Source organism: Molossus molossus, unplaced genomic scaffold, assembly GCF_014108415.1.
Source record: "Molossus molossus isolate mMolMol1 unplaced genomic scaffold, mMolMol1.p scaffold_m16_p_11, whole genome shotgun sequence".
Taxonomy (NCBI): domain Eukaryota; kingdom Metazoa; phylum Chordata; class Mammalia; order Chiroptera; family Molossidae; genus Molossus; species Molossus molossus.
Window position 1 is genome coordinate 68,670,471 of NW_023425346.1, and position 22,808 is coordinate 68,693,278.

Consider the following 22,808-nt stretch of genomic DNA (forward strand, 5'->3'; position numbering starts at 1 on the left):
GTGAGTGCAGCCCTGACCTTTGCCAGCTCAGGGCTCCTGGGAGTGCCCAGTCGCCAGATCAGTCTTACTTCCTGGCTGGCCCCGGGCAGAATTGTCAAGAAAGTGAAGTTCTTTGTCACTTCCTTCTTTTTTCTGCATCTAACTTTTACCAACTCTCCTCTTTGAACTTTTTCTCTCTGGCTCTTTGTATCTCTAACTGAAGCCTTGCCTTCCTTGGACATCCCTCTTGTCATTCCTTAGGCTGCCCTGTAGAAAGCCAGGTAATTTGAAAACACAGAGTCACCAAAGATGTTAGCAGGCTGAGGCATGACTCCTGTCCAATGTTACCTGCTTCTTATCGAAATTCTGGAGAGTAAATATTCTTGCATTTTAGCCAGCTGGTGAAAGAAAATTCTAGGTGAAAGGTTCTTTTTATCATCCCTTAAATAATTGTGGATGTAAATGGCCCATCCCATGTCTTATAAACAGATGTCAGTTAGGAAGCTGGAACTTCACCCCTGGGGACAGGGAGGAATCACGAATGGGGTTTATGTGGAGAAGCCATATGACTAAATGCGTTTGAGAAGCGTCATTGTGGCTGGAGTGTGGTGAAGGGTGGAGAGATGAGAGAAGAGGCTGGTGTACACATTCAGATGGGGGCGACTCCATCCAGGGCGCGGGCTGTAGGAATGTCAGGGTGCTGCCGCATGATTAACAACAGGGACCACTGACCTTGGCCATGGAGTGCTTGTGGACAGTGAAGGAGAGGGTTAATCTAGGAAGAAGTCATTTTCCTGTCTTGGGAAATGGAGAGTGGATTATGGAACACAAACAGACCAATATGTTTGAGAAGAGATATATTTAAAGGTGGAAGTGTTGGATTTCTCACTGAGTTTGAAGAACCTATAAGACAGGAAAGAAAAGGACATCTCAGCATTTAATCCAATTGTAACATTTATCACCAGACTCAACAATGTTTCCTTAAGTCCAAATGAAATCATCTGATTTTACTTCAGCCCATTTTCTCATCCACATTCAGTATCAACCTCAAGATATTACTCTCTTCCTGTTAGTCTTCCTGGGGAAGTAATATTTAAACTGAAGGTTAGGGTGGGGGATCCCAGCAATGAGAACTATGTTTGAAGACGTGGAAATAATAGAAACTCCAAGTTTCCTATATAGAAGGGGTATCAGGTATCAGACTCATGGGAAAAGGACACACGCAGGAAGGAGCTGGTAACCTTTGGAAACTGCATTTCAGTGGTCCGCTTTGATGTTCATTGAGTGGCATGGTTAGAATCCGGCCTTTTCTGATTCCAGAGCTCATAATATCTCTTCTAAATACATATTTTGAGTCCTTCTACTGTATCTAAATCGTAGTCCAGATTACGTCATTTTTCCTACATTATTTTTCTTTATAATTACTTATTACTAATTTATATTACCTTATGTTGTACACTTATTTTTAAAAATTAGTATAAATTGCCTGTCTCCAGTAAAGTAAACTCTGAGGCCAAGGATTTTATTCATTTTGTCCTAATATATTGAGGTCAGATTTGCTTCATCTTTTCCATCTCTTTATTTCAGCTCAGTGATTTTATTTAACTTATATATAGTGTCACTTACAAATCACTCTTCTTGGATAATTTGCATTAGTGTATCGTCAAATTGCACCAGCAAGATACAAGGAAAAAATAAACTATTATTTCAAATTTTACTTAATTAAAAATAGCATTTAGCCATGACATAATTTTAAAGCTAAGTTTGTACTGGGTTTGAAAAGCTTTTCCTTTTAAGCTTTTGTATAAAAGCAAGACTTGATAAACTGATTCCCAACAAGAATGTTTCTTCATAGTATTCCTAATTATTTTTAATGTGTGTATGTAGATATTTTTATTATTTTGCATTTAAGATTGCAACTACTTACTGAGGTTATGAATAAATGAACAACACAAAGTCATTTATGATAACTTCAACTTCCAACCTTGTAGCTTCTTCTGATTAGAATTTAACCTAGAGAGGTTTTATTCATGTAAATATAACGGCGTTTGAATAAGCTATGGGAGAATTACAATGTAACACTGCTGGATACAGAATGATTCTCTTAGACACCAAGACTAATACTTTTGAACAATATCTAAAAACATTGCAGGAAAAGCTTGAACCATGCCGGCACCAGGGACAGACAGGCATGAAAGATTAATGTAATCTTGCATATAATAATGCACATTCTTACACAGAAATCCACCTGCGATGTCATGTCAGTCAGCAGAAATCTTTGATGGGTGGATACAGCTGGGCTGTCTCTTCTGGCAGAGCTGCCCTAGAAAATGCTAAACGTGGCTGGGATGCTCGGTGCCATCTGCAGTGTGCCAGTTTACCCTATTCTCACTGGCATTTACAGTGCTGCATGGGGCATCATAACTGGAGCAGCCGCGACAGGGAGTGACAGATTCATTTCCTCGAGGACCCAACTCTGGTGGGCCTGTGCCACCCTCCTCGCCGTTGGATATGTTATCATTGGTGTTGGCTTTGCTTCCTATTTTCACATCCAACTCCTCCTCCTTGTAGTCTAGCAGTTCCAGATACACATTCTTCCAGCATGTAAATCTTACTCTAACCTTTCAACTAATTTATTCATGTAAGGTTGCCAAAGCGATTTAACATTGACGGCTTGATGCCAGCCAATATGCCTTATTTTCAAAATACTCTTGCTCTTCGGCTTCTGATGTAAAAGAACTGGGTCTTATTTAGGGAGCACTAAATAGACAGGCACCAAGATAAATGATCCAACTGCTCTGTGTGGGATATCCCCAAATGACTGATGTAGTTGAAACAAATACATGACTCTCTTTTACAAGAAGCTATAAAACACATCAGGCAAATAACACTTAATCCTCTTTCCCATGATTAAAATATTAATATTTGAGAATAAATGTTGTTTTATGACCTGACCATATGTTTATTAAATTATTTTGCCAGAACGAGTTAAAAAGTATACACCATTGCTCAAAACTCTCACTTTTTGTGTTTGTTGTTTGTTTATTTTTAACAGTCACAGAATATGAAGGGCATGCTCTGTCACTGCTGAAGGAATGCGAACTGCAGGGCTTTGATGGGTAGGTTATATTATTAAATATTTAACTACATGTGATGTATGTAATTGGGCTCTATTTCTTTCATGTCTATGTAATGGAAATTAATGGTAATCATAATAATATGGTATAGTCACCCACCTCTCAAGGTCGGGCATAGAAAGCAAAAGGAGAAATCTAATGGCAAGTCCTAGAAATCCCAGTGTACCGTCCTATACGTACCTAACACGCAGACATTTGCGTCTGTAGTCCTGAATTGTTGGCCTTGAACATGCGAGTTTCTAGAACAGCACTGATGGAAGATACTACATTAGTCATATGGCATAACGGTACTGTGAGCCTCTCTTATAAATGTTTAAGTATTAGTAGCAACCCACTAGTTATTTGACCATGATTGACTGAGGGTACATATTTTATATAAACAGATGTTACTTTCAATTATCTTTTATAATGTTGTGGCTACCCAATAAGTATGTCATTCACCATAGATATTGGAAACTGTTGTTCGCCATATACTTCTGGAGGGTGTAGAAATTGTTCACTGAGATGCAAACATTAGAAACAAGGCAAGTGACATACTTTAGTTGCCACTTAAAAGCAGGTGAATTAACTTGCTGAAGTGCTGGATTGTTGAAGACAAAAACATTCTGTTAGGGACTATTATTTTTGCAAGCATGGATATTTCAGAGTTTTTAAAGGTGGCAAGTGTGTGGATGATGGCACAGTAACGTGCAAGGGAGACAACAAGAGACTCATCATATCTGGAAGGGCAGTTGGGGTTTTCAACCAGAGTGAAAGTCTGCACTCTTCCCGCAGAGCTATTAGAAGGTTTACGGGAGCAATGTGGTCTGATCAAAATGGGACCTTGGAAGGGTTGCTTTTCAAAGTGCTTAATAATTTTTGGTGAGAAAAAAATAACAGAGGATGAAGAAAGTTTGATAAATAAAATGATTTTTCAAAAAGTAATTTAGTAGGAGTAACTCTATATAGCAATATTATATAAACATTGAGGATGAGGACTATGGGGCAGGAGATTCATACTTAGAGCTAGACAGGTTAATTAATAGGTGCATTTAGGACATTATCTCGCAAGTACACAATTTAAGAAAAGTAATTGGGGGAACCATGCCCACCATTACTTACCTTAATATGCAGCATTGTCCTGAAACATAGCTTGTGAGTATGTAAGTGTGGCTGCATTTCAAATAAGCTCTTGCTTCATGCTTACATGAATAATAACAGATATCGTAAGTATTAGACCTGGTCTTGACCTTCAACATTATGAAGTGTTCCGCTAAATGTAGTATCTATAATTAAGTTCCACTGGTAATTATACTTTGCAAGGATCAAGAAGAATTTTGCAGAATGATGAAAGACTATTATATTGCTCAAGTGCCGTAAGGTAGTATTTTCCTCTTTACCTGAACCTACTTAATTATTGTTGTTATTTTGCAGTGTGGCACTAAAATATATATAGAGAGATCCTTTAGTTAATACTCATATATTTTTTAAATCAAATAGTTTGGCCTAACCATTATATGAATTGAGTTCTAGTAATTAAGTGTTTCTAAACTGTAGACTGCTGATTTATTTAGGATTTATTATCATTTAAATTTTCTATCGAAAGTTATCTATTTTCTAAGATGCTTTAAATAGTTCATTTATTTCCTGCGGCTCAATTTTTCCAGGAGAAACTGAGACGGTGGTTGGGACCTTCATAAAACGGTCATTTTTATTCCTCTCCTTAGAATCACAGAGAGAGGTGTATGCGGAGAACAATGGACACAGTTCTCCAGGCTCTTCAAAAGGAGGCCTTTCTGAGTGGAACTGTTTGAAAGGGGAATGCCCTACATTCCTGAGTTCCCTGTTCCCGAACCTGTTCAAAGAGGGGCTATGTAGGAGCACTTTTTGAAGAATATATACCAAAGAATCAAGGGTGGGGTAAGGTAACCTCAATATTCTATGGAATTTTGATGAGAGAGGGGCTGTCCTTCCTTCAAGAATGAGCTTGGAGCACCTCTGCCTGACTCGAGAGGAGCTGTTGATGGGGAGAGATTAGGAAATCACCTAAAGGATTTTAGACACAGACAGACAGACAGACAGACAGACGTGTTAAGATCCAAGAAGGATTCTATGTAATAGAATTCTACATAATTTAGTAAAGCAAAGATGATTTGGTAAGTACTGTTTAAGAAATGTTATTCGCTAAGATTAATGAGTTCCATATGTTCCATTAAGACACATTGTGACATATTTCTGAAGCCAACAGGAACAGTGTGTTAGTGCTCATGACAGCTGGTGTGCAACTCCATTGTGTTCTAGCAAACACTCAGATCCTGTTGCTAGAATTTTAGGAGTGTCAGTTTCTATATTGGCCTGTGTTTATACTGGGCACCAATAGGAAGTTTTGTAAAGGCAAAGAAAAGACTTGAAGCAGTAACAGTTAAGCTAATCAGTTACTTGTAGGTTATTATAAATATACTAATATTTTCCAATTTTGTTTCACAGTGTTTTCTATTTGAATTTATTATACATTTTTCTTCTGTTAATTTCACTATCAATTAGACCCACAATAATTTAGGCACTGTTTTGCTGATACTGACATTTTATCACATTGACCATGATATCTGTATAATTAAGGTTAGAGAAAAGCATCTCTTTTCCAAACAAGCAAACAAACAAAAATTAAATAAAAATCCAATAATGTATTAAACATTTCAAAGATGATATTGGTTGGTAGATAAATACACAAACATCCATTAAATTTTTTTTTTCATTTTACTTTTATAAAGAGAAATAAGATATTAGCTCTCAGTTGTACATTTCTAGATAGAATCATTCTACTTGGGACCATGGCAAGAAGAAATTGACTTATTCTAAAAACATAACATAAACCACATGCAAAATATTAGTTATGCTAAGGTTTATAGGGTAACTCATAAGTGTGGTTAAGTTAGCTTGTTATAAAAGGTTGATTTTCCCCCCTTTTCTTTTAGTGTCCAGACTTGTGATGTGTTTGCATTAAGTATATTTCCTAGGTTGAGTAATTACATCTAGAGATAATCTTAATGATCTAATAGTGGTCAACATAAATAGATACATACCTTCCTAACTCATTTAATTCCATATTTGTTATACTGGTAAACTGAGTTTCAAAATAATAAAACTCTCATAAGGCTATACTCATTAAGTTTTATATAGTATAGGGAAGGAAAATAATATCTCGACTAAAAGTGCAGTTTCTAAGGCCAAACTGTCTTGTTTCAAATCCTCATTCTATCACTCACTATAGTGTGACCTTGGAAATGTTACTTAATCTTTTGGTGCCTTATTTTCCTAATCTATAAATTGAGTGTAAAAGCGTATCTGCTGTGTGCAGTTATTGTTCAAGTTAGATGAGTTAATACATGGCAAGTGCTGAGAACAGTGCCCAGTGCATAGTAATTATTCACTAAGTGGTACTTTATTGTTGTAATTATCATCATTGGTTATAGTTTGAAAATACTTTACACAGCATGATAACATATGTAAGGTTTTTGTAGCAGAGTGTGTTCCTAGAAAGGCCATGCATTAACGTGTAAACGACGCTGTAAGTGGATACAGGCTGCCAGGGGTCCGACGTTACCATGCTGTATGGAAGAGTCGAGGTCTTTGGTACGTAGCTAGATGCTTGGTTGGATGACTTTACGTGCTGCTTTTGGGTCACACACACCTCAGCAGGTAGACAGGCATGGATCTGGAACTTGTAATTAAGTTTATCAAATATTTGGAAATTTGCTCATAGAGATTTTTAAAATCATAATGATAAAATTCAAATCAAACCTTGGCTTTCCCCATGTATAAGGATGAGGCTTATGTCTACTTTACAGAATTCTGAGGATTTCATAGAAAAGACCTCAACTGACATACAAATGACCCCCAATAGATATAATCACTGTTTTCTGAATCAGTGGGCCTCAATGTGAACCCGTGGAATTAGCTCAGAAATAAAATAATACCCTGAGCCAAAAACATCCTGGGTCGTATTGCATATCTTAGCGCCTCTTCTAACTAGAATGGACCTGGATCGCTCAGGCCACGTGCAGCCACAGAGCTGAACATCAGCTGGGTGCAGGGCCTGCCAGGCTGAGAGCAAGGTGGACAGAGTCTATGGAAAGTCCCCTCAGCCTCTGGATTCACCAACCTCTGGAGCTTAGGGAACACGGGTTATGACCCTGCTGATTATGGCCTGCAGGCTGTTGTGTTGGGCACATACACTTTTTAAAGAGATAGAATGCTAGCATTTACCAATTAGGATGCAACCCTAAATCAGATTCTGTGGCTCCTCTAGAAAAAGACAGAGGATGTGGTCCTGCCTCCCACGTGATGTGAGGGGCTGAGAAGCCCTTCTCCTTGAGACTGAACACACGCTTCCACTCTTGCTCAGTCCTTGCTGACCTCGCGTTGTGACACCTGCTTTCAATACCAAAATCTTCCTTTTGTGAAGACTGAGGTGATTTTGCTACTTGAGATGATCTTGAATCTTTTAAATATAAATGGTTAGGAAACAAATGTCTGATATCTTACATATTACTTTCACGGAGTCCCCTCTCTACGCCCCCATAGTCTACTTATCATGAAGTCTTTAGAAAGATTAGCAGTACTGACTAGGGTCCAAGGGTAGTAACACTAATTTTAGAAGTACCATTTAGCAGTAATGTCCAGGAGATGAAAACCAGTTCAGGTTTGCAATTACTACATCCACATACTAATGATAATGAGCAGTTCCTTAAATTAAAGCCTCATATTTCACATGACTTTCATTGCTGTCTTTTCAGAGCTATATTGAAAATTAGGATTTTATGACCTTGGTTTGCATTAGTGAAATGAATTGCCCATCACTATTATTAACAAACAAAATGAGAATGATATGTTTTTGCATATTAACAGAGCAAAACGCAGGTCAGGTGTGAATTCACATCTTCAACACCTCTTTGCCACTTAAAAATATTCTGTCTGTGGGTATCATGTAGGTATTACACTCACGAAGTACAGCTTACCAGTGCTAGTGTCTTCCAATCCACTGACGCATACTAAAATGTTTGAAGGTGTGTAGTAATCATGCACACAGAATATATAAGATTAATATTTTGAAGTCTAGATCTCATGAGTCATTATCGATTGTTTTAAAGTTTGGCATTGTTTTATTTCCTTCCTTGTTTCCTAGTGTCGTCTGTGTTGGGGGAGATGGTTCTGCTAGTGAAGTGGCCCATGCCTTGCTCCTCAGAGCCCAGAGGAACGCCGGGATGGAAACCCCCAGCGTCCTGGCCCCGGTCCGGGCACAGCTTCCACTGGGCGTAATACCCGCAGGCAAGGGCGTGGCCAGGCAGTGGCCAAATGGAGCCTCTCTTTCTATCTTTCCCTGTTTATTTCCCAGCCTAGACAATGTAACATAGAGTTAAATGCTTAGACTTTGAGTCTGAAAGACCCAAGCTTGGTATCTCCACTAGCAAATGAGAGACTTAGATAAGTTATTTAATATTTTTGAGCCTCATTTTTCTAATCCATAAAAGGGAGATAACCCACATAATATTCACTTCATGACATGGTTATTGTAGTATTGAATTAGTTGGTATATGCGGAGAGTTTAATACATAGTGAATCAATCAATAGATGGGGTTATTATTATTCTTCCTTTCCATATGAAGGTCCAATGATCACATAGACACAGATAATGAAATTTCAAAACAGGGTCCCTCCAGTCAAACTGCTCATAATTTCATGGAAGGTAAAATGTGTTCATCCCCATAATCAAAGTATAAACAGATAACCTTGAAAACACCAAAATGATTTATTCTGACTGCTGTATCTCCAGCAACTAGAATAGAATCCGATGTGACACAGTAAACACTCAATAATTATGTTTATTAAGTGAACGAATATAAAGGTGATGTTATAGAGTAAGTTAACACTTGAATTAGGCCTAAAAATGGGTTGGATAGGATCTGGCCTGAAAAAAATGAGAATGAGTTGATTTATTGCCTGCAAAAGTAACAAATATCAAGGCAAAAACTAGGAGTGCTGAGGAATGGAAAGTGGACCATTTGTTGGGTGATAATGGTATCATAATAGGCACAAACTTGGCGTCTCCTGCCACAGGAAGGTGTCTGATTGGTGTTTGATTACGAAGCAGTGGGAGGTTCAGAGCAAGTTCTGGGGGCCTGTTCTCAAAGATTCAGGATCAGGGGAAGGGAGCAGGAGAACACGGGGGTCCAGAAGAGAGGAAAACTCCTTTTGTGAGTTTATGATGTTATAGGAGTCACTCTTTCATAATTATTATTTAAACAAATAGTAGTGAAGGGAAGTGATTATTTCTTTTCATTTTAAAGAATCACACATTATCTCTAAGGAAAAGCAGAAACAATTATTCTTTCCTATGAAAGCAGAATAATACACATGGTTGAAAAAAATTAGTGTTCTAGCCATTTGATAATCATATTCCTTTAGTATCGATTTCAATATAATTAGCGTTAATTGACAAAGAACAAAAGAAACACAAATGTCCGTTTATAGTATAAAGTCTGTCATACAAACAGGAATTTACAAGGATATTTGGCTATACCCTGATAATTGTAAAATGTATAGAGAAAAACCAGTGGTGGTTTTTAAGTAGAGAACGAAATAACCTCACTCAGAAAGAAAACAAAGATGCATGTGGGGCCAGGCACTTGGACCTTTTTGTGGCAATTTAGTAGCTCTCTGTCAATAACAGTGGAACTTTTTCAGCATTTCTCTCCTCGCAAAATGGATATGCTCAGGTCACCGTTTTTCTTCATTAGTACTTTCACTCATGAGGGAGGTCACTAGTTGACTCCCCAGCATCAAAAGTGGAAAGATGGGTGTCCCGCAGGTATGCATTTGACATAGAGGGAATAGTTAGCCAGAAAAACTGGTGGCTACACTTATCTTTTTTTTTTTTTTATCCTCCCCTGAGGACATTTTTGCGTTTAACTTCAGATAGAGCGGAAGGGAGAGAGGGAGGAAGAGAGAGAGAGAAACATCAATGTGAAAGAGACACATCAAGTGGTTGCCACCCAGATGACCCCAACTGGGCCTGGGACAAACTGCAACCGAGGTATGTGCCCTTAGTGGGAACCAAACCCAGGACTCTCCAGTCCACAGGCTGATGCTTTAACCGCTGAATCAAACCAGCCAGGGCTATGCTTATTTTTTTAATATGTAAGTCAGATTTTATAAAGGAGTAGCATCAAGTTTAATCACTATTATGCTTTTTAAGCATATCTCTGATTTTGAAAGCATGTTCTAGGTACAGTGGATATGTAGAAATGCCATTTATTTATTATTATTAAAACATTTTTTTCTTTATTGATTTTAGAGAGGGAGGAAGGGAGAGGGAGGGAGAGAGAGAAAGGTCAGTGACAGAGAACATTGACTGGCCGCCTCCTGCATGCCCCCCACTGGGGATGGGGCCCACAACCTGGGCATGCGCAAGGACTGGGAATCAACCCAGCCACCTCTTGGTGCATGGGTCGACACTCGACCACTGAGCCCATAGGCCAGGCTAGAAATGCCATTTAAATACTTACTGTTTAGAAGATACAGCCTGTTGCCAAAACTCTGGTGATTGTATAGGAAGGAGTTCCAGCTTATGGATCGCATTTAACAGGAGAAAGAAGTCATGTGTAGGATGTATTTAATATGAGGACTCTATGCCTACGCGGGGCTTTGACAGAATGAGCAAAAGAGCGAGGCAGGAAGTTTCCAAGCTGAGCATGGAAGACAGTCTGCCTTTGATGCCATTTGCCTCCTGGAGAGAGACACCCAGAGGGAGAGCGTTTAGTAAATTACTACATTGAGCCAACAGACTAAGCTGCTGAATTATGGTCAGACTCAAATGGATCAGATGTGGAGAAGCCTATATTTGAACTGCTGGCCATTAGCAATGGTGTTTGTTGCTATGGGAACTGGTGCTAAGGAACTATACTGAGAGATTTGGATTAAAGGGTGTGCGTGTGTGGGGTGGGGGAGAGGATAAAGGAAAAAGCCTGAGAGGACATAAAAATAAAAAAAGCAATCCAGTTGTTGTAAAACAAGGTTCAATCCACTTACTGATGGCTGCAAACCATATATTCCTATAGAGTTTACATAAATAAATTCATGCTTTCCAATTAATTTGAGGAAAATAAAATATTGCCAAGGGACTGTTAATTTCTCTGATATTTCGGGCATAGAACCAAGTGTAGGTGCAGTTTTCCTGAGAATTTTAGATACGCTTGACTAGGAAGTCGTTACATCACATTTATCTGTTTGGATGTGGGAGACATTAACAGCCTTATGAATATTCATGGCGTCTGGTTAATTAAGTTAATTGTTCTGCAGAAGTGCTTGCACTTCCAAGGACATTTTTTTTCTTTTTTTCTCTTTGCCTCCGTGGCTTCTGCCTGGTGCCTCCATCAGTCATGCTTTACATGCGCGGCCACTTCTTTTCGCCTGTAGCTGGCACGTTTGAACAGGCCTCGGACGTGGTGATGAGTGAGCAAAGTCGCTGGTGGCGTCAAGAAAAAGAACTTTTTAGACTAATTAAAATGTTTACCTTGAGGAAGAACATTTAGAGCTTTCGTGAGAAGGCTAAAATTACAGAGTTGTTATTTTTGTGAGCAGCATGTTCTTTTAGCAGGTAGGCATCTTTTTTTGCATGAATCAGATTTTGTTTCAGTAAATTGTACTCTATCTTTTAGATTATCCAAATAAAAATATAGAACTGTCTATAGTTTTACAATTTTAAGTCCACTTTCCTCGTAAACTTTCCTTTTTTTTTTTTAATCTCCCATGGACTTGATTTACTTTTAAAGTTTCTTTTTTAATCCTCACCTGAGGATATTGATTTTAGAGAGAGGATGACACCCTGACTGGGAATCGAACACGTGATCTTTCAGTGTATGGCCACACTGGCCAGAGCTATTTTTAAATTTTTTATAAATATAAATTTTCAGTTACTGTTTACCCCCAATATTATTATTATTATTATTGTTTTTTTGTTTGTTTGTTTCCCATTTTTTGTTCAGATAGAGGGGGAGGGAGAGAGAGGGAGAGAGAGAGAGAAACATCGACGTTAAAGGGACACATAGAGCGGCTGCCACCCGCACGACCAACCAGGGCCGGGACAAACTGCAACCGAGGTACGCGCCCTCAGCAGGAATCGAACCCGGGTCTCTCTGGACCGCAAGCCGATGCTCTAACCACTGAGCCAAACTGGCCAGGGCTATTATTATTCTTCTTTAAAAAAATATTTTTTCTTTATTGATTTTTTAGAGAGAGAGGAAGGGAGAGAGAGATAGAAACATCAATGAGAGAACATCTATTGGCTGCCTTCTGCATGCCCCTCACAGAGGATTTGACCCACAACCTGGGCACATGCCCTGACCAGGATTCGAACCGTCAACCTCTTGGTGCATGGGTCGATGCTCAACCAGTGAGCCACACCAGCCGGGCCTCAATATTATTTAGTATTAGTGTCAGGTGTACAGCATAGTGATTAGAGAATCATATACTTTACAAAGTGTTCCCCCAGATATTTCAGGACTAAACTGGCACCATACATAGTTACTACATTATTATTTCTTTTTACTTTAGAGCCTAAAAAAACAATTATTAAGGACTAAGGTACAGGTTAATTAGAATAGAAGATGACACATAATTTTCTGACTTCTGATCATGCCTATCATCACTGCCAAGTTCTACAAAATTAAGGGAAAGTTGCAAAGTTGCAAAGCCTGAGAAGACATAAAAATATACAAAGCGATCTCTAGCATTCTAAAAGCATTTGTGCATGGACATGCTTAGCATACTTCAGACTCACAGGGAATAAACAGTCTTTATTTTCTTGAGTCATGATATGTGTCATTCTCTATTGCACATGACAACGTTACATTATGCTTTTTTAATAACCTTCTAGAGGAATGCTTTTATGGCCATTCCTAATTAACCATGGTAATGGAGGAAATGTGTTTCATGGAGTACTGTAATCCATTGATAATCCTAAATATCTCCCTCTAATTATGTGGCCTTCTCCAAAATCTTTACCATAAATCTGACTGGGAAGCAGAATAGATTGATTTCTTTCCTCCTCCCCAGTCCAGACTGATTAGCAAATTTTAATGGCCAAAGGGCAGGCTGTAAAGGGTCAAAGGATTATTAAAAAGGACTAGGCATTTGACTCCTGGGAAAAGATCCACTGAGTAACAGGTTTCCGGACCACTTGTTTTCAAACCTTAGGGTGCATGCAAATCACCTCGAGAACTTGCTGAAGCAGGAATACCCACCTGGGCCTTACCCCCAGGCATTCCACTTCCATGGGCTGTAGGTGGAATCCAGACATTTACCTTTTCAAGAAGCTCCCACGTAATGCTGATGGCTGATCCCTGGAGCCTGCGTTCTAGAAGAGGGTCTCCCCAGGTCACTGTGCACCCACAAAGCCTGAGGGTCCTGTGCAATGCCGACTGTGCCTCGGCAGGTCTGGAGTGGCACCTGAGAGTGGATCTGAGGAGGCACCCAGGTGTTGTCCTTGCTGCTGGACCCTGGGCCGTGTTCTGAGAAACAAGCCTAACTTGCCGTTTGATCAGGCCATCAGAACCAGTTCACCAGGTGGTCAAGGTGGACTTTTCTTTGCATTGGTATTACTAGAGGTCTGGACATCGGGAATGCTTAGATCGATCCCTAATGAGCATGCTTATTTTAATGATGGTCTTGGTTGATAATGTCTGAGTTACCTCAGCTTTTCCAGCTGAGCCAGCTAAGCAGATATCGGTTCCAACTGACACAAATTGAAGAGCTGAACATACGACCTCACAGGAATGCTCCTGACCGACAAATCCAGGGACAAGTCTTTGCCCTGAAAGCCATAGTGCGTAACACATCCTGTGTGCACAGCCCTGTGTGTGCACAGCCCTCGGTAGTTACTGGATTTCTTTCTCATATTCTTTAATCAAAGAAACTTTGTAGCTTCTTAATTTTAACCCCCTCCCCCCTCCTGGGATAGCAGGGACTAGCTGCAAGTGGCCTCAGAAGCAGCCTTCACCCCAAGATCTCAGATACATAAATGCTATGGAGGCCGGACTGGAGACAGGTCTTTTCTTATGCAGATAAGAAAAATTAATGTGGATTTTAAATTATCTTAATTATAAAAATTGGAAATCTATGATGTCTCAATACAGATTTTCATACCATGGCAAATACCATGGAATCGAATATTTTCTTCATCTAAGATACCATTTGTCAGATAATAAAGGGGAATTCCTGTTTGGATGAGAGCTTATCTCTAAGATTCATTAAATGCATTTAAATCATGTCTGTTGTACTTTGCAGTGATTTTGTATGTTTTTTAAATTATTATTATTATTTTCTTCTTATTATTAATGTATTTATGCATTTATCTCTGCTCCCCAGAGATGCCCTTCTACTGTTCATGCTTCTTTTGGTAAAGAAGTTAGAGCATTTATTTATTTTAATTTTTTTAATAAAAATATGTTTTTATTGATTATTTAGAGAGGAAGGTAGAGAGAGAGAGAGAGAGAAATGTCCATGTGAGAGAGAAACATAGATCCACTGCCTCCTGCACGCCCCCTACTGGGGATGGAGCGTGCAGCCCAGGCATGTGCCCTGACCAGGAATCAAACTGGGACCTTTCAATCCATGGAACAATGATCAATTCATTGAGCCACACCAGCCAGGCAGGAGCCCATTTATTAAAGCTGGATGGAGTAGGCTTTGATATAGCTAGTAGTTTTTGGTAGAAAATAGATGTCCATGATGGAAAAAAGCTGTAAGCAAGGAGATACTATATACATGACTTTCTAATTTTGAAGTCATTTGAAGATTAAACAGTCATTCGGTATCCCTTTGATGAACATCTAAGCTGTGAATGGAAACATACATTTGCATTAAGTTTTCTTCTGAATATTACATAATGACCCCTGTATATAATAAGAGCAAATGGTTGATATGCTGCATTGACTGTACATGTCTTAATATCGCTCTGGCAGGCTCCACTAATGTACTGGCACATTCTCTTCACGGAACCCCTCACGTGGTCACTGCAACTTTGCACATTATAATGGGTAAGAATTATTTCAGAGAAGTGTATTTTATAAGGATGTTTTTATATTAATATAAGGGAGGCTATTTTCTTTCTGTCAGATTTGCCTGAGGAAGGACAAGTTCTTGGTCTCTCAAAACAGAGAAATGTTGGATTAAAATCCAAGTCAATTTGGCAAAGCTTCACTGTTTGGATTGCCTATCTTTTCAGAATTCAGATGCTATAAAGAGCAGTAAATAAAGTTTTGCATAATCTTTATCGAAAAAGTATTGTGAAGATGTGTAAGGTCACAATTTTATAACCAGGTCAAGAAAATCCATGCATACTATTTGAATATATCAGATACTGTTGTTGGACTGTGCCAAGACTCTAGGGCCGGGATTATGTTATGAAAAGAAAGAGAAATATACAATAACACTTTTCAGCCAGTGTACACCCACTAGACCTTTTATTATTCCAGCTGTTGAAAAGGGTATACAGATAAGTGCAAAGCAAAACTGCTAAATCTACATTTACGTTGCACATGTGTGACATCACTTCCTAACCATGCTTTATATGAAACAGCTATAAGCTATAAACTCAACTGCTTTGTGTTTCTTCCTTTAGTGCCTGAAAAAGTTGCAAATGGCAATTGCAGTAGTTGTAGGTAAAGAGAGATGAAGAGAAAACCAAGGTATTCATGATGATATGACGTAGCTTGAGATCTTTTATAAGTAAATAAATATACTCTTCTGTGCTTGCCATTTGGACATCTGGTACTATTGTGCACTCACTGATTGACTAGTATTTAATATAATGTTCAAGGGCACATACAACCCGTCGATGTCTGCACCTTTAGCTCCACTGGCAAGCTTCTTCGCTTTGGGTTCTCAGCCATGTTTGGCTTTGGTGGAAGAACTTTGGCTTTGGCAGAAAAACATCGATGGATGTCTCCTAACCAACGGAGGGATTTTGCTATAATTAAGGCACTGGCAAAACTTAAGTAAGTCTTTTTTCTTAAACCAACAATTTTATATCCCAGCATCAGTGATTTCTGATGACAAATTTCATTGCATTTTAGGCCAGAGGACTGTGAAATATCATTTTTACCATTTAACAGCTCTGCAGATTTACAAGAAAGGTAGGAAAAAAGCTCAAAGTAATGTCTACATCTGTATTTTTCTTTAAAGCATAAAATTGTTTGATATAAACTATTTATTAGACTTGTGATCTTTGGTTGCTTTTCTAGCATGCTATTGAATAATGTAGAATCATGGAATCCTACAGATTCTAGTAGGCCATGTAGTTTGGTTTCTATCTTCAGAAACAAGCATTCATTTCATCGATCTATCCATTTATCCATCTATCTATCCATCCAACCAATTGCTGCTTATTGAGTACCTAATATATTCTAAGCACCGTGGCTACATGAGTCAAAAAAAAAAAAAAAGATATGTAAACAAAACCCATAGCTTTTGTCCTCATGAGAGTTTCAGTCAAGTGTGGAATACAAATATTAATCAAAGTCACACAAAAGGAAAAAAAGTCACACAAGGAAGTATTTTAGTCTTTAAAAAAATGAAAATCATTTTTACTGAAGATACTACATGTAAATGAATCAATATAATTTAGTAATGGCCCGGTCAGTGTGGCTCAGTGGATTGAGCATGGTCCCATGGACTGAGAGGTCCTGGTTCAATTCCCAGTCAGGGCACATGCCCGGGTTGCAAGCTTGATCCCCAGTAGGGGGCGTGCAAGAGGCAGCCGATTAATGTTTCTCACATGGATGTTTCTATGGCTCTCTCCTTTCTGCTCTCTCTAAAAAAAAAATTCACTAAAAACATATTTAAAAATATATAATTTAGTAATAAAATTATTTTCATATTTTTACTTACCATCTAGTATAAGAAAATATTTGATATATATAATGTAGGAGTCTATACTTTTCTGGGATTTAATAGATGTTATTTTTTTGTGATTTTTTTGTTTTGTTTTGTTTTCTTATTTTTAGGAGGCCACAGGAATCTCCCGAATCTGGTGAGTCTAAAAGTACCTCCTCGAGAACTGAGCCAGGTTCTATTGACATTTTGCCTTGGTGAGGGAAGGTAACCAATCACTTTCATTATCTTTAGACTGTGAGGATCAGTGGCAAGTGATCCAGGGTCAGTTCTTGAATGTCAGCATTATGGCAATCCCTTGCCTGTGTTCAGTGGCACCTAGAGGCTTGGCACCTAATACCAGGTTAGTAAGCATTTTTATTGAATCATTGTTACTTTCCTATAAACCAAAATTTTCTTTCAGTAAATCGCCCTCCGCTCCCACCCCAGCTCTTGGCTAGCTAGAATATATTATGAAGAGGTGTTCTGTCCTTGGCTGTGTAATATCAGAGATTTTAAGGACTTTGTCATCAGAGTAGGTTCAGAACAGCTATTAAACTGGAAAATGATCAGACAGTCACTCTGATTTTTTAATGTCACTGAGGATAAAATAATATTCCTTGGGTTTTATTGGCATGATTTTATTATGTTATTTTATATCACTTTGCTTGCTTTATTTATTTATGTTTATTTACCAGTTGTTGAGAATATTATATTTAATTCAGGTTTCCAATTTTAGTGTAGACATAAATGCTCTTAGCATGAAAAGCATGTATGTATGTATATTTGATACCTTTAATCAAAAGAAATATTTCAGTTATACTTAATGTGAATAGTGGTACATATGAATCTACTGCCCACATTTTCTATAAACTATCATGAGACAGTTTATGTATTGTTTTATCCATAAAGATATAGCTATTCCGTCTCTTGTGCATCCTTCCCAGTGGCTCTCCATTACTGGTCTGAAAGCATTTCTCTCCTATTCCTGTAGAGCTTAGAAGAAAGGATCATGAATATTGTGTAATGTACTCAAATCTGATTTTCCATGGAGGTGGAATACAAGAATGACTAATATACTTTGGCAACTTATAACATTATGTTAATGACTAGTTTCTACTTCCCTGCAAAATATTTAACCAGAATGATTAACATCTAGCAAGATTTTCTTTTTTCCTTGGCAATTGATACGAAGGAAATAAACAGGGAACTATTCAAAGTTAGAGAAGAAGAGATACTTTTATTAATTTATGCCAGATTCAGAAGATGTGTTCTAATTATTAGTAAGTGTTGGAAAGCGGAATGTAAAATGCTTTCAATGTTTATGAGTAAAAATTAAGCAATTAAAAATGATCATGCTTTCTTTGGTGTTAATTTCGGTTGGGAAAAGATGGCATGATAGGTCAGAGGAGCACTGGGCCCTGGGAATTACAAGCTCTGGTTCTACGATCATTTTTTTCTTTGTGTGCCTTTGAACAAATCACTTATACTTGGGGTCTTCTTTTCCTTCTACATAAACTGAGTGAATGATGGATGATCTCCAAGCTCCCTTATAGCTCTAACCTGAGCATCCATAAGATTTAAAGAGCTCTTTATTATTTCGTTGTTGTTATTCTTGGAATAACTTTGTATTTGCACTCAAGTTGAGTTGGAAGTCATTTATTTGCACCTATTTCTGCAAACGACATTTGTGAGTGGCATTTTGGGCACTAAATCACACACTCTAAATTTGCAGTGTCTTATATTGAACCAAACAGTTATGCAAGATTAAAATGCTCGGCCCTTTAACTGAACATGTGTGGCAACATTTGTTCATTTTGTGTCATTCGTCAAAGGGCCTGTTTGATTCAGTTTCCTGTGTCACTTAGACCTGCCCTTAAATAAATATTTAAGTCAACTTCAGATTTTAGAAAGTGTTGAACTGTTTGTTAATGCTGTTTGTACATATTAACTGTCTTACAATACACCTTTAAAAAACATGTGGTTTCACATTTAGAATCCTGAAGTAAATACATTGGATTTTAAAAAATTACATATTGATATATGGATAGGATGCATGATGTTTCATTTGATAAAAAGTCCTGAATGTAAGAGCTTGTTGAGAAGGAAGCCAATTGTTTGATAAAACCAATTTGAAAGGCTGTGTCATTTAAAAATTACACAGCAAAATATGATTTAAGAATTTTAAATAAATTTAATATGATAATGATTCATCTATCTTGCCTAAAACTTCTAGTAAACATTGTATTTGTTAGCAGGATTGATATAGAGTCATTTCTGATGTAATCTCTTAATAAACTTAATGTCAAATATAAATATTTAATTTCAGATTAAATAATGGAAGTATGGCTCTTATAATTGCACGGAACACTTCTCGACCAGAATTTATAAAACACCTAAAAAGATACGCCAGTGTGAAAAATCAGGTATAGTAAATGCTTTTTTACTTATGTGCAAAGTTATAAATCATGGACAAAGATATGCTGCGAGAGTTGACATCAAGTCCTGCCTCATACAAAGGCTTTATTTTCTTCTGCACACGTCTTTTCCAACCTGGGTTTTCTCCAAATTTGGAAAAGTACCCACCAGTATTAATATAGATTGGCCTTTTAAAATCTATGGTTTGGTTGTTATATATGTGGGTTTTGTCTTTGTTTGGGTTTTTGTGCAAAGAGGAAATAGAAAATTTAATTCTGTATTGAAATTAATGATAAATTATATACTAGAGATGCTCTTCAACATGGGAAGTAGTGAAATCCGAGCCTTTTAGCCTTCCTGGTTTTATGGCAGCAGACTGTCTCTAAAGTTATGGCTTTTTTATTTCCCTGCTTACCTTCAGTGATTAAAATAGATTTGCAGATAAGTGTTTAAAAATATACCATAAATATACAGAAATTACTTATTTTATTTAAAACTAAAATGTGTGGTAATGTTTGTAGTGATAAACAGACAAACATAGACAGATACATAGATAAAATGATCTTTGCACTGAAGGGACTTGTGAACCTGGAGAGCATTATTCAAAGTGAAATAAGCTAATCAGAGAAAGACAAATATCACACGATCCCACTTATTTGTGGAATATAATGAACAAAATGGATTCAGAGACATGGAAGTAGGGAACAGCCTGACAAACCTCAGAGGGAAGGAGGGGCAGGAAGGGGTAAATCAAAGAACTTACATGCATATATGCACAACCAATGGACACAGACAACAGTACAATGAAGGGAGGGGCGGGTGTCAAAGGGGGAAAAGGAGAGACATCTGCAATAAAAAATAAATTAAGTATTAAAAAAAGACAAAGAGAGACAGAGAGAGAAGCTGTAACTATCACAAGCCAAATTCTTTTGACAATTTGATCCAGTTATTAGGAAACTGATTCTGGAAATACGTGAATTTCTGAAACTGAGAATCTTGAAGTACACAGACATAGTTGTAAAACCCAAAGTCTCACGCCCTCCTAAAGGTATACAATTGCGCCAGGCTGTAGCTGGGAGGGAACACGGGGGAGGAGAGAGCATCCCACTGACGGAATCTCGATTACGTAGGTAGCCATCACAGCTCTGTCTCTCGTTTTGGGCTTTCTTAGGCAGTCCTTGTGAACTTCCAGTTCCCTCTACATTATTTGAGCAATGTGTATTGAGCAGCCAACTGAAGTGTTTAGAAAATTATATCACAAAAATTCGATATAGTCACACTTTCCTTAAATATAAATCTCTACGGAGACAAAACAGACAAAAACAAATACAAAGTGGGTCATGAGGCTAAGTAATAACTTTATTTACATATGTCTTGGGAAATACAGCAATTGATTGATTTTTTTATTGATTTTTCAAGGAATGTAAACCTTTTCAAATGTTACTCAACGTCTAAACATTAAAACTTTATTATTTTTCTTAATCCCAAAATAGTATGTATTGACTGTTTTTTCCCTAAGTCAGAGAATAGAAACAGGAAAACAATATAAAAGGCACTCAAAATTCCATATTCCAAGAGATAATCAGTGTCATTATTTGGTATACATTTCTTCTAATCATTTTTTGTTAAATAAATGTGAATTTAAATGAATATTAACCTTACTATATTACCCCGAGAAGCTCTGTATTTTAGGGTGGCATCTACTGCACAATTTACGGAAGGTCTCTTTTGGAATTGCCTAAGGGGCCGATTTTTAAGACAAATTTTATATACACCCTTTTTTCATATGAATTTAAAAGTAATAGATGCCTAGATAAAATAAAGACAGTGAATATAATTCTGTATTTATAGAAAAATAATTGTTTTTAAAAATCAGATCTTGTCATGCAAGATATAGTACTACTGATGTTTTGCTTTTTTCCATGTTTCTACCAGTCATATTTTGCTTTTGATATAAAAACTATTTCGTGTGTGTGTGTGTGTGTGTGTGTTTCATTAGGCTTAATGTGGATTGACTAGCTCTTTCCAAAATGTAAAGTCCATGCTATTGCTCTGTAATTTTTTGTGAAATTATAAAATGTTTTTCATAATGATATACATTAAGAATAGATTGCTTTTCAAGGTGACTACTTTCAAGCAATGTTAATTTGGTACATTTGTTAAAAAAATATATAGATACACATACATATAAGTGTATGACATTTTCAAAAATATATATTTATATACATTATATAATATTTTAAAGAAAAGATAAGTGTAAAATTATATAATCTACTGTCTAAATAGTAGCAGTTCTGCTGTCCAGGAAAGAAAATGCAGCCTCAGGAGAGCAACAGTCTAGGTCTCTGAACCATCTTTGCCAGGTTGAACTGAATGTTCATAAAACTAACAGTTGTAGAACATATTGAAAACCATCATTTGTGGTATGACTCCTCTCTGTGTACAGTTGATAGAAGGTAAAAATTCCTTCAAGTTCTTACAACTCCATCCTGTATCTGGAGTTTTCGCTGTCTATTCATTTCTACATTCACAGTGACCACCATTTTTGGTAGAGAGTGTAAAACCCTTAAATGTTAGTGTTTGCCCGGGGATTTGTTGGCAGCCTCCTTGTCTTGTTGTGACACCTTCTCCTGGGTGATTGCACGACCCCATCTTTGAACTGTTTGAGTGTTACACTCTTCCAAGAGTTCTCTTCTCTGCTGACCTGCAGGACCACCATGTTGTCCTGTGTCCTGCAGTTTTAAAATTCACAGGCATCTTGAGTCCACCATGTCTATAGCTGACTTGATCGACTTTTCCTGTAAAGGTGCTCCTTCCGAGTTTCCCTACACAGGTCAGTGGCATCGCTTTACGTGTCCTGGAGTTAATCTGATTCCTCTCTCTCCCTCCTTCCTCACAACCCATCTGCCAAACAGGTACATTTATTCTTCTCTTAAATGTTTCTAAAATTGCTCCTTCACCTTAATTCCTTCTTGCTTACAACAGCTTTCTTCTGGTCTTCCTTTTCTCTGGTCTTGTCTTCCATACTTCCTTCGAAATGGATTTTTCTATAGCGCACATCAGATTCCTCTTCTTCAGTGTCTTCCTCGTTGTCATCAGGATAACGTCTAATTTCCCCAGCATGTACCGCCTGGCCCTGTGTATTCCGGCCCTTGCCTGTCGGAGCCTCACCTCTTGCCACCCTCTACCAGATTTCATGTTTTTGTCACTGTGTTAGTTTTCTAGAGCTGAAACACACAAATATTACAGACTGGGAGGTTTAAACACAAACATTTATTTTTTCACAATTCTGAATGCGGGAAGTCCCAGAAGGTGGGGTTTCTCATGAGGCCTCTCTTCTTGGCTTGCAGAGAGCTGCCTTCTGGC

The 22,808-nt window shown here is 37.7% G+C and overlaps 1 protein-coding gene across 1 annotated transcript in view; it reads left to right on the forward strand.

The window, feature by feature from the left end:
• Positions 1–22,808, forward strand: part of CERKL (ceramide kinase like) — a 105,038-nt gene that overhangs the window by 79,577 nt on the left and 2,653 nt on the right. Inside the window, exons 4-11 of the mRNA XM_036253669.1 lie at positions 3,035–3,098; positions 8,281–8,423; positions 15,116–15,190; positions 15,973–16,150; positions 16,229–16,288; positions 17,159–17,184; positions 17,280–17,388; positions 19,354–19,450. Of these exons, the coding sequence (XP_036109562.1) occupies positions 3,035–3,098; positions 8,281–8,423; positions 15,116–15,190; positions 15,973–16,150; positions 16,229–16,288; positions 17,159–17,184; positions 17,280–17,388; positions 19,354–19,450 (752 nt within the window). The remainder of the gene's footprint in view (positions 1–3,034; positions 3,099–8,280; positions 8,424–15,115; positions 15,191–15,972; positions 16,151–16,228; positions 16,289–17,158; positions 17,185–17,279; positions 17,389–19,353; positions 19,451–22,808) is intronic.